The 13,536-nt window shown below is 30.2% G+C and overlaps 1 protein-coding gene across 1 annotated transcript; it reads right to left on the minus strand.

Annotated features, from left to right (window-relative positions):
• Window positions 1–6,644: 6,644 nt before the first annotated feature.
• Window positions 6,645–13,075, minus strand: A2ML1 (C3 and PZP-like, alpha-2-macroglobulin domain containing 8; the record flags this gene model as incomplete). The annotated part of the gene is made up of 1 exon (XM_012945269.3): window positions 6,645–13,075. Exon 1 carries the CDS (start codon window positions 13,047–13,049, stop codon window positions 6,645–6,647), a length of 6,405 nt encoding a protein of 2,134 aa, XP_012800723.2. The 5' UTR covers window positions 13,050–13,075.
• Window positions 13,076–13,536: the final 461 nt, after the last annotated feature.

A 13,536-nucleotide genomic window follows, 5' to 3' on the forward strand; every position in this document is an offset into this window, starting at 1 on the left:
ATAAGTACCGACTAGCACGAAACTGAAGTCAAGGAATTTTTCCTCCCGTCTAACGCAGACCACCCAAAATTAGATGGTAATGGTGGGCTTTCATAAACTGACTGAATCTGATCATGTCAACCATTAGGCTGCAACTAAGTAGTCTAACTGTATTGTGGTTCATAAAGGAAATGAATATCCTTGTTTAATTCTCATATAGAGTTGTGGATACACTTCTGAAGAATCATAAACGAGGACCAAACTGATTCTCCAGTGTTCCTTGATTATGACTGTATTTCTATTTGAACTTAGTTTCTAATAAAAATTAATTGTCAAAAGCTGAAATTCTGTGTTAACTAAAAGAATCTGTTCAAAAGGACCCAAGAAGTCCACTCACCTTGTGTAATGCTCTTGGTTTCACTAAGAAAACCCCTGATACATAATTAACATTTACAGTAATGATTGTAGTACTTAAGCAACCAACTTATTGTTTGATAAAAAGTCGTATCTAGACATTAATTTTGTCTATAGACTCCGCAAAAGGGGATAGTTAATTTAGATTTTACTATAAAAGTAGAAACACACTGTTAAATTAATACTGAAGTTATCTAAACTACGTGTTATTGTATGAAGAAATTTCAGTTACTTTCATGTCCCTTTACTGTTTAGATCCTTGGTGTATGAGTGTAATTTTTAATAAAATATCTATGCACTAAATCTGAAACTGACGTTCACTAGTAGGAACTTGTTTTCTGTGTCCATAAAGGATAAGCTTCCCCGTTTGGTCGTCTCCATTTGCATTTACCAGTTCACCTGCTCTTGTGAAGCAAGTCACATAGGCCGTAGCCAACGCATGCTTTCATTTCAGATACGGCAACATGTCCCAGTGTGATTCTACAAAGGTGAGAGGGAAGCAGTTAGAAGTTCCATTCTTGGATATCTAATCGACTCTAATCACTCCACTGATCCACTGGTTGATTTTAAAATTGTTTATTTTATTCATTCAAATCTATCTAAATTTCTTTGTATTCAACTCCCTAAAACAGCAGAAGTTTTTTTACCAACATTGAGCTCAAGCCAGAACCGTGCGTACAAATGAAGTACATTCTATCATTATCTCTACCTTACCCTTAATCTATTATTATTATTTCGTTTTGTATTTGAAAATATCTCCTTTACTTATGTCTCATATCCTTATGATTCTTTCTGATATCACTTTGTTTAATTTATGCACCTCTATTACCCTTAATTAGTGTAACAAAAACATTTTAATCATTTTACTTCATCTACATTATAATCCGTTATTAACTTAGTAATTTTACAAGGCCGTCTATCTATATATATACACACACACAATCTTTTATTGTTATTATTTATATCACGCAATCTAGTACTTTAATCTTCTTGATGAAAATCAATTGAGGCTTTCGAATGCACTGATGTGGAAGCTCTCATTTCATTCAACCTCAACCTCTCAGTCAGATAAATATGAAACCATCGCGACTTCAATTTGTGAATTCAACTATTTTCCTGAAAATGACTTCAAACTCGATTCCTTGTTTCATAGTGTAGAGGTAAATAGATCCCCAAAATAAATAGCTCTGTAAGTCTTGAACATTGGATGCTAACCACATTAGTTTGAATGGACTCACCTAACTGAAGGCGTTCGGTCATGCATCTGCACCAGATCATGAGTGCGAACACCGTGCTCAACATCTACTTCAATCGCTAGCCAGATTAGATGAGACGATCCTCGATATATTGATAGCCTATCAAATATATCTTTGAACCTTCTTGCTTCTGTCTTTTGATTTCAGTTTGTGGGATGCGATTCACAGTAGAAGGTGTTACTGGTTAAAGCATTGTCAAATTCCAAATACCTGTGGCATCTTAAACGGTTTCGGAGACATATTTCGTCCGGAATGCTCAAATCTTGGCGATGCAGCTAAAGTGCGCTTAATTATGAGAAGACTTGAAACACATGAATATAATAAATATATGAATTTCATCCTGGAACATAATCTTCAGGATTTTTCTTTTAATGATACTATCTAAAATTTTTAGTGAACAGTTATTATTATTATTCAACATTTGCTATCAGTGTTTTCAAGTATAGAAACCTCCATCCGATGATTATCTCATCTATGCTAGAAAAGAAAATCAAGATTGTGAACGATTTTGAATAAGTGAAATTACAGCAGATCATTTCAAATGTCTGATCTTTATCTGTGGATTAAAGAATCCAGAATATGTGGACATCCGCACCAGAATTTTGATGCTCATTGAGCAGGAACCTAACATGACTTTGCAAATGATCACAACTGAATGTCAACGTTTGTTAAGTCTCAATTATGATACCGTGATAATGTAACAGAAAGCGAAACCTTCCGATTTTGGGTCAGTAAATGCAGTCAAATCCTCGAAATCTTTCATACAAATTACAGCAATAGCATAACGGACTGCTGGTAAACCACTATTACCATATTGGTTTTATGGAGCATGGCATTTTGTGAAATTATCTTCGTTCAAGAATCACAAGTACCGCCATTGTCATGGCATTGGTCATAAAGAAGGTCACTGTCCACCAAAAATACCCCAGTCAAAATGTCGAAGAGGAAATGTGAGGCAACATTCACAGAGTCAAATCAAGAGTACGTTTGAGACTTTCAAAGTTGGATTGAAAAGTAAACGGAACTATGTAGACAGATTAGTGAATGGTAAACCTATTCGTCGTCATTTAGATACAGCCTCCGACACTACATTGATTTCCGAAAACACGTGGAGTAAACTAGGATGTCAATCCATTCAACCAACCGAACATGTTGCCCGAAGTGCCTCAGAAGATATAGTGAGGCTAACAGGGGAAGTCATGTGCGAGGTGAAATTGAAAGATCATGAATTCGATGACATTTGCCATCTGATCATTTATCATGATTTGGGTCTACTAGGCTTAAACTGGATCGGAAAACTGATATCCTGAATAGTTTATTAAATGAAGTATGTTCCCATAAGCCTTCATTTGAATCCGTTCAAATTTCCCATATTATCTATAAATCAATGTCTATGATGTGACATTCTCTTATATTTCCAAATCGAATGTTTCCGATGCAATATGCTCTCATAAGTCTTCAAAATCTCATGCATTTTGTCCTAATGGTATTTCCACACCAAAGTCCTTTGTTTCCTTCCAAATGCCGACATCCCCCATAAATTATCTTCGAAAAAACTATACAGTTGTATCCCAAAACAAACTGAGTTTAGCAAAGTATTTTTGTTATTAAAACCAAAGCAATAGGACGTAGGAGGAAGAAACCGAAAGATGGACACCCAACTTAATCGTCACCATGAGACGAAATGTAGGATTTTCCAAAATAACCAGAAAGTATACGTCCATGATCTCTGATACTTGCCTCCGCAGTGGACCGGTGAACGTGTACTTAGGAGATGAAGTAACCTGATGAATGTGGGGGAAGTTGGAGGCCAAAAGTGGATAGGTCATGCCAACCACATTCTGGAAAATTCTGGCACGCCATAGAAAAATGAGAAACCGGGAGTAATGTAGGAAATCTTCTTGAACAGTTTAGATGTAAGAAGTTCGATGACTCAACAGACTGTATAACCACAACAGAATCCTGTGAGATGATTACGGAAACTCAGGAGACCAAACTTTTTCCATATTGACCCGGAAAAAGAGCATAAAACATTTCCGGAAGAGACATAAATTATGAAATCTTAGCGATTGCCTTAAACTAGTGACCAATCATTTTTCTTTTTTATTTATTCCAGTTAACCAAATTGGTCGCGTCTTACAAGGATCACAACGCTAGCCAGTTTTCCTTACTTATGCACTCAGATAAATGGCCATTATGACATTTTTCTGTTAGGGAGGAAGATGTTGTGAACAGAGGAACAAAGAAGCCATGACAAATAATGGATGCTATATTTGGTGACGTTATTTCACTTAATTCAAAGTTTGTGTAATGTTTACATTTAGTTTTAGCCCTAGTTTATTCTATAAATTATAAGCGTTTGTTTGATTTATGATTCATTGACATACCCTTTTCTGTTCCGAAGCTATTGTAATTTAAGCGTATCGTACTCTTCCCAGTTTGGTCATAATTGTATTCGTCTTATTGTTTTTGCGTTGTGACCATGTTAATCACCTATTTATTCATGTATCTTTTTACACTAATCTAAGTTGGGAATCAGACTTATATCGAGTAGTGTTCTAGTTGACTCGTCTCCTCTCTCGCTTGTCAACCATTTAAGTGATAGAAGGTTATTAGTCTCAATTCGGACTCACACATTTATATCCTCAAGGTTAAACCAGTCTACTGTGTAAAGGTTTTAACAAGACAAATTCTCTCCTGTATATTATCGGGTAGATAGATCATGGACGTAACAATACGATAGTACAGTTTGATAATGAATTTCTAACATACTGATAAATCTGACAATGATATGTTGAAAATAATGTAAATAGGATTGTGTAACATTGAATTAGTTATAGGTTGGTATAGATTCATAAGACTATTTGTCTTTATTTCAATATACAATGTTTTGAAGCAGTATTACATTCACTTAAATATCTTATTCAATAATGATACCTACCCATAGGATCTATGATTTAAAGGCACAACTTAAAAGCAAAGTTATCAAGAATATTAGAAAAATGGGGTTCGGTAAAATTTATTAATAATATACTACTTATTAGAAACGAAAATATATGACATATTCTTTCATAGTTTCTTCCCAGTGATTCATATCTTTTGTTGGAGGTAGTCGGCAGGAAACCCTGGACACGGGTTTCGTGCTACTTGGCACTTGTCAGCAAGGTGTACCTGTAATCTTGAGGGGCCTGATGCTCCCTGGAAAATTCGATCTCGTGTCACCCAGCTTCACAGTCAGAGACGTTACCACTGAGCTATCCGAGCCGCAGTGTTGAGTCACCTAGACTGGTGGCCACATTGCAACATGATCGATGGCATTCGATCTGCACTAATAAGGACTAGACATTGATCGCCACCCAGTGATCAATTAATTTGTTAGTGTTACTTGGTTATTAGAGGTTTTGGTGCAATTTAATTAAACTTTCTGAATAACTTCACTTTTTAAGTATGATTAATTAAAAGTTAATATTCGCTAAATTTAATTAAATTGCTGTGTTGAGGTCAAAGGCGTAACGTTATCTGAAATGTTTTGAGTGTTGATTATGTTAAACACATTCTTTTCTAATTGAGATCATGAACCGATCAATGTTAGACCACTATTGAGAACCTGGAAGCACTACATGACCGTTTCATTCTATTATGAGACTTCTTAATAGTTCACGTCCACGATCCTGAATTTAGGATTAGAACCCAGTACTTTCGCTTAACATGTAGATCAGTAAGCCAACATCCAACGGTGTTCATGTTTAACTCCAACCAATCCAAAATATTGTGCGACCATCTTCCATTGTCTTCAATAAGTAAGTGTACCATACTATGTATGATCTTTATTAAAAATGTTATTTTTCTCTCTAACTTTTACTATATTTCTATCTTTTATCCTACTAACCTGATTGACCTAGAATGATATGTTCATGAAAGATGATTACAAGATAAATCTAGACTCTCAAAACCAAATCTCTGTTAAAAATTACACACAAACATGTAATATTTACCTATTACATGAACTGCGTAAGCCATCATCCATAAAATACAGGTGCTTATTAACAGCTGTCTACGCAAAATACTTCGGATCCATTGGCCGGACACTATTAGCAACAACCTACTGTGGGAAAGAACAAACCAGATCCCAGTGGAGGAATAAATTAGGAAGAACACATTGATGAAAGCACACAACTGCGTCACAAGACAAGCCCTCACATGGAATCCTCAAGGCCAGAGGAAAAGAGAAAGTCCAAAGAACACATTACGTCGGAAAATGGAGATAGATATGAGGAAAATGAACAAGAATTGGATGGAACTAGAAAAGAAAGCCCAGGACAGAGTGGATTGGAAAATGCTGGTTGGCGGCCTATGCTCCATTGGGAGTAACAGGCGAAAGTAAGTAAGTAAGTAAGTAAGTAAGTAAGTAAGTAAGTAAGTAAGTAAGTAAGTAAGTAAGTAAGTAAGTAAGTAAGTAAGTAAGTAAGTAAGTAAGTAAGTAAGTAAGTAAGTAAGTAAGTAAGTAAGTAAGTAAGTAAGTAAGTAAGTAAGTAAGTAAGTAAGTAAATGAACAAAAAACACAATCAGCTCAAAGAACAAAACTCGATCAAAACCATTACCAATAATTCCATCTTTCAGATATTGATAATGAATATGATCATCTAGACTATAATTTAGTGAAAATTCCCATTTTGCCTTTTGGTAAATAAAGAAGGAACGAATTGAGCGAAGAAAATTAATTAATATCAAAACGAATTATTGATTAAATAAAGTTTTTATTCATTTAAACACACACACAAAAAAAAACAAAAAAGGATTATTCTTTAATCAATATTTACTTGGGGAAAAAAGAGGATCATAATAATCATAAGCACAAAATATGTCGTCAAGGTGAATTCACACACACACAGATACATACGCCCACGCAAAAGGGTAAAATGATTATTCTTTTTGTTTTCTAGTTTTTCTTTTTTGTTTTTCCAAAACTTATCATTATTTCATATTACAAATGGTTTAATTCATAAATCGCTCTTCAATATATTTAATTATCCATGGTAATCGTTTACAATTATAAGTAAAGAAATCATAATAATTAGAATCTTCATCAATAGTTAAATTAGATGATATAGTTAACCATTTTTGATATGCTAATTCTAAATGAGGTAATATATCATTAGTAGATATCAATTTAGCGGTTATATTTAATGTATTGAAATCAATTTGAGCAATACCTTGATAAATAGTAGTATATTGATCAAAAAATAATATTAAATACTGATGTGTATGGATTAATTGACATGAACATTCTATAAGATTAGGTAACAATATAGTTGTATTCCAACTCGCTGTATAACCAGATTGTGATATTTGAATCATTGTAACATCTATAGTATTATTATTATTATATTCTAATACTTTGATAAGAAATATACCATTAGTATAATTACATACGGATGTAAATAGTTCATCAGCAAGTAATATTGTATTATTCATTTGATCTATACATAATGGACAAATTGGTTTCATTTGTGGAGTTATTATATTCTCTATAGAACTATCAGTAGTTATGATAGATTCAGTAAAATGATCTATTGATGATTCATTGATAGTGATATTCCATCCTTGTTTACATTCATCTAATTGATAAGGGATTGTAACACTTTCATCTGGTGTATAATATTCATAACCAGTGATTGTTGCTAATTTAGCATTTTGTACATAATGTTTTTGTTTTAATGGTAAATTAACACATCGTTTTAATTTTGTCCAATCACCATCGAATTTCATTGTTTCATTTTGAGAGAATTCATCAAAATATAATGAAATTTCATTTTGATCATTGATAGTAAATTTTCTTAAGGATTCATCATCAGAACCTAATTGTAAATGTAATTCTTCTAATATTGGTTCCCAACCAGTTACCATAGCAACACGTATTAATAACATTCCAGTACTGATAGTACTTAAATTTTTCATATGATTTAATTGTAAACACATGGATAATGTAGCTAATTTACAGTTCATATCTGATAATTGATTTTGTTGAATAATATCCAAAGATAATTTAATCTTTTTGTTAATATTTCTCTTTTCAGGTAAATTATATATAAATGTATTTTGTACTAATATACAATCGGTTTGTGATTGATTCGTTTTTAATTCCCAAATAGAATGTATAATCTTATCATTATGATCATTGAAATGATATTGAGGTAATTCAATTTGATTAATCACTTGTCGTTTATCTGGTGTCATTAAATCATTCAATGTATAATTACCATAATTCATTTTATTTGAAATCATAAGTAGATTTGAAGATACATTGAAATCTAAAGATTTTGATAAACCTAATCGTTTAGCAAATTCAGCAATTGCTTCAAGACTAAGTACTGTATCTTGTGTGGAATAAAAACCACCATTTGATTTTTGTTTTGAACTAATCCATCGAATCATTGGAAATAAATCATGAATAGATTGATTCATAGAATTGAACATTAAAAATGCATAAGCTGTTAATTCTAAATTACGTGGTTCATTTTGATTTTGTTCAGTTACTATGCTATGATTTTCATTAGAATTTATTGACCAATATATTTTTGTACCAAATTGATCATGTTCAATTTGTTTTCTATGGATTGTTTCATTTTGAAGTTGTATAGTTATATCATCATATGGTCTAATTATTGTATAAGTATAACTTAATTGAACAAGTACTGATGTAGGTATCTCTTTCAAAGAATTAAGGCTCATTAATTTATTATTTATACATTTGAAAGCATTATCAAATGATCTATTTATTTCAGTAGTATAATTTTTAACATGCAAATAATTCTCATGATTATCTTTATTCCATGTTGATTGTATTTCAAATAATGCTGAACTAACATAACTTGTTAGTAGAATATCTTTCCATTGTATTTCATCTATCCCACTAATACCTTGTAATGGAGAATATAATACTTTACCATATTCTTCAAAATAACCAGTTTCATTATTTTGATGAGTTAATAAGTAATTTATAATACCATTAAATAAATGATTCCAATCAATCGTTAAATTGGATTGTAATAGAAAAGCTTTAGCAAATACACGTAATACAAATGCTGTTAACCATGTACTACCATGTTTATCCGATTGACCAAATGCAGAAAATGATCCATCATCACGACGATATTTCATTTGTTGATAATAACCAGATACAATATAAGATTGAGCTGATTGTATATATTTTTCTTTATTATCATTGAATCCAGTATTTGGTGTAGATTTTAAATAATCTAATATATAAACATTTGGTGCTACTAATATCATATTTTGTTCACCACAACCAGTTGGTAAACGTATAAGATTATCTAAATTGACTAATGCTGGTCCTAATACTTCATCACTATATGATATATAACTATGAAATGAATCTTTAATAATATCATTAGGTATCATAAATTCAAAATGACGCATTGATGTAGTTTGTTGTTCATTTAAACAAATAATATCACTAAGTGTTGTTTCTTGTTGAATACCTTCAGGGATGACATGAATTTGACGAGTTATTTTATCAGATAATAATTTAGATTGATTTATTTTCATTTGTGATTCAACTATTAAACTTTGACTACTATCATTATTATTTGTTTGAATGAATTCACAAGATTCACCATGTTTACTAGCAAATGCTTCAACAGTTACATTTAATTGACCTAATTGTTGTGGTAATAAACCAACTAAATAAGTTAATTTTTCACCAGAACATATACAACCAGTAAATTCATTGGATGTAGTTATTAACCATTCCGTATTATTTAATTGTATTCTCATTATAGTAGCATAACATTCTGTTTGATTAAGGTGATTATGAATAGGATTTAGATATTTTCTATCTAATATAAAGATACTAATAGGAATGTGTAAAATTTCACCACGTTTCATTTCTTTTGTTAAAGTGATTTCAATATAAAATGGCATAGTTACAGTTAAAATTTGTGGTTCACCAATCCATAAACCATTCTCTTTTGTTGTACAATAAGCTGATGTTCTCCAACTTGTTATAGTATCTGGTACAGTAAGATTAAGTTCAATACCTTTTAATGTATTCGTTTGTTTGAATTCGATATTTTTAATATCATTTTCATTATTAGCATCATTAATTGGTAAATTAGTAATCGGTATAACATCGAATAACCATACTTCAGGGAAGAAATCTCTTAATCTTGGTTTCATTACATGATGTAATTTTTTACGTAATGAATCTGTTTGAGAATTTCCTGTTTTATATACACTATCATCAACACTATCATCCATTACAATATCTAATGAATTTGAATAAGCTAAATAAGGACATGGATAAACACGTTGAATAAAAGTTGGTTCTGGATAAGTTGAACCAATTTGAAAACCAGCAGCTAAAAATGCTTCTTGTGTTGAACTAGCAATTAATGGTCTATATTCACTTTCTTTAATAAATTCAATTAATTTATTATTAAAATATTGTAAATTGATTAAATTTTTATCACCATGGTAATTATCTAATGATATATCAGAAATACGAATAAAGCATAATTCATTGAATAATTGATCTTGATCATAATATTGATGGAATTTTATTGATTTTATATCAGAATGATTGATTGATTGAGATAAACCTTGTGGATTGATAATCATTTGAATTTTTTCACCAGGATCTGCTATTGTTTGACTTAATTTTAAATTAGTTTGATTAGATATTGATTGTAATGCAATAGCATTACTTGAACAATTATCAATTTGTTCTATTGTAATTTGTGTGGAAATAATTTCAGGTATCATTTGATCATGCTGCTGATGATGATAATGATGAATATAAAGTATCGCAGTAAATTGTGGTCCCCATGAACCATCAATTTGAAATTCTATATTACGTTGATATAGTGTACGAATTGGTTTTATATTTATCTTTTCATTTGATGAATTTGTGATAGAATGTTCCACAGGTTGTTGATTAGTTATTTCCTCGGTAACACTTTCTGTATGATTTGTTTCATTATCATCTTCAAATTTTTCATAAATTACTTTTTTACTATCACATAAATAACCAGTCCAACCAGAATCACATACACAATCATTACCAAGTAAACATTTACCATGTAAACAATTTTCACGTTTAATACATTGATTACATGTTATTCCAGTCCAACCTGATTTACATTGACATTGATTAGGTTTTGAACAAAATCCACCATTTTTACTACATTCTATAGAACATATAGGAATTAAACAATTTTCACCAGTCCAACCAGGTAAACATTGAATTTCTGTTGAATTCCAACTTAAACAATTATAATGACCAAATTCATCATCACGATTAATACAATAATCATTATGATCTAAATGATTAGGTAGTTTATTCAATGCTGGTATAATAATTTGTTGATGTTTACCCCTGATCACAGATTCTATAAAAATTGCTTTATCTGATAAACGTATATTTGATAATAATGTTAATTGGATTCTATTTGGACATGTTGTCATAATTTTATCACGTGGTGGCCATAATTGTAAATAAATTTGATTGATTGAATCCCATGATCTTAATATAACACTTTCAATAATTCTATTCTCTTGTATCCATGGTTGTTTAGATGACCAATAATAAAAATGTGATGGATTTTGATTCATTGAATTGGTGCTATTTGTCAATGATGATGATAATGATGAATTTGTTGAATTCGTTGATGATGATAATAATTCAGCTTCAATTGATATAGAATGTTTTGATGTAATTGGTGGTATAGAAAAAGTACTTTCACCAGATGAATTTATTGGCAGAATATTTAAATAATGTTCATTACTTTGATCCAGATTTTGCCAATAACAACCCCATTTTTGATCTGTCACAGATAATTTCACACTATAATTTATAGTTTTATCAAAATTTTTTAATTTAATTTTACCTAAAATTGGTAATTTTGATTTATATACTTGTGGTAATTCTAATTGTATACTTGGTTGATAAATTTGTTGAATCAGATCACCTTTGATACAATTAAATAATTTAGAATTTGTATCCTCTTCTATAACTTGTGTACATAATATACTTATTTGTTGCCATTTCGAATATTGATTAGTTGCTAAGGCAAATGGATGAGTTGATATATTAACTAGTTTACAACCATTTGTATCTAAGGGATAATTCATGATAATACATGGTCTTGTTTTTGTTTCATAATGATCCGATGGACATTTAGGTGTATTTAATAATGATTGAATAATTTGTTCATTATCTAATTTAGAAAATTGTTTATCCCATATATATTCATGACATGCACATAATATGGATTGTATATAACCTTTTAATGGTGGTCCATTTGTATATTTTGCACAGATTGAATATTGAACATATTTTGATTCCATAGTAAAATTTTTCGGTGTTTCTAATGTTACAGTAAACTTTGGTAATGTATATTTTTTCACTGTAAATTCAAGTGTTTCAATATTATGATTTTTAATAGTAGCTTGTATTCTCCATTTACCTTCTTTACTATTATTTAATATAGGGAAAGTTAAGTTATATGCTTGTTTAGATGTTAGATTTAACCATTGTTTCATAGTATTATCCATAGGATCTATAATAGTAATACTATCATATATAATATGATACCAATTATATAAGTCTAATTGATTCATTTCAATTAATTGACCTTTAGAACCTTTTTGTATGAATAATTTCTTTGTTGGCAACAAAATATTCGTTGATATCGGTAATAAATTATGAATATTTAAGGTTAAAAAACGAAAACGTACATATTCACCAGGTCTATAAATTGGTTTATCCGTTTCACCAAATGTAATTAATGGTAATTGTTTTAATTGAATAGAATGGATTACTTCAGTTGTTTTATAATCAATACATGATCCATTCTTCTCACTATTATTATGATGATTATTGGAGATAAGATTGGTTTTGTTATTTAAACAATGGGTAAAATGAAATATTAATTTAACCCATATAGAATGATCATGTGTAAAAATAAACGGGATTTCATATGGTATATCTAAACCATACCAATAATCTGTTGTATTTAATTGTTTTAAAGAATAAATTTGATTTGGATCTTCAATTATATTCGGTAATAAGTCAGTGACATTCATAGAAATATATAATTGTGTATTTGGTTCACGACTACGTACAGTAATTAAATTAGTTTGACCTAAATAAAATACTGTTGGTAAAATGACATAAGTTACATTAGGATTGAATATAGATGAAATGGTGTCTGTATTATTATTATTATTAGTAGTAGTAGTAGCAGTAGGATCATTTGTTATATTCAATGGATCTAGATCATTATCTAGTTGATCCTTAATAGAAATAGTTGTATGAATATCAGTATTACAATGTATATGTAGAATTAATGTAAACAGAATGAATGTTAACATCATCATAATTATTCATATAGCGTATTATGAATGAAATGTTATAAATGATGATCGGTTTATATACTATTTTCATAATGAACTTTTATACATGTCTAATTGTCTTATTGTATGTACACGTATAATCAGCATATGCATGTATCACCATATAATGACTTTCATATGATCTATAAAATCATGTCTGAAACATTAACTACGAATGACCTATTTCAATAATATGTGAATATAATCCTTATTATTGTTAATTACAGGCGTACTTCCTTATTTGGATGTTCATTTATGTGACATTATACACACACATATATATATATGAATATGTAAACAGAATGTTTGTATGTTGTGTATTCAATATACAATTTGTCATCCTTAAAAATGAAGCATAGACTAGTGAAAATTTGATCATTCTAAGTGATTTATTATCAGAAGGGGTTTGTGGAGATTTTAGAAATTTCACAGATTGAAATGATGAGCCAATTGAAGTTAGACCACCATGGAA

Source organism: Schistosoma haematobium, chromosome 1, assembly GCF_000699445.3.
Source record: "Schistosoma haematobium chromosome 1, whole genome shotgun sequence".
NCBI lineage: Eukaryota > Metazoa > Platyhelminthes > Trematoda > Strigeidida > Schistosomatidae > Schistosoma > Schistosoma haematobium.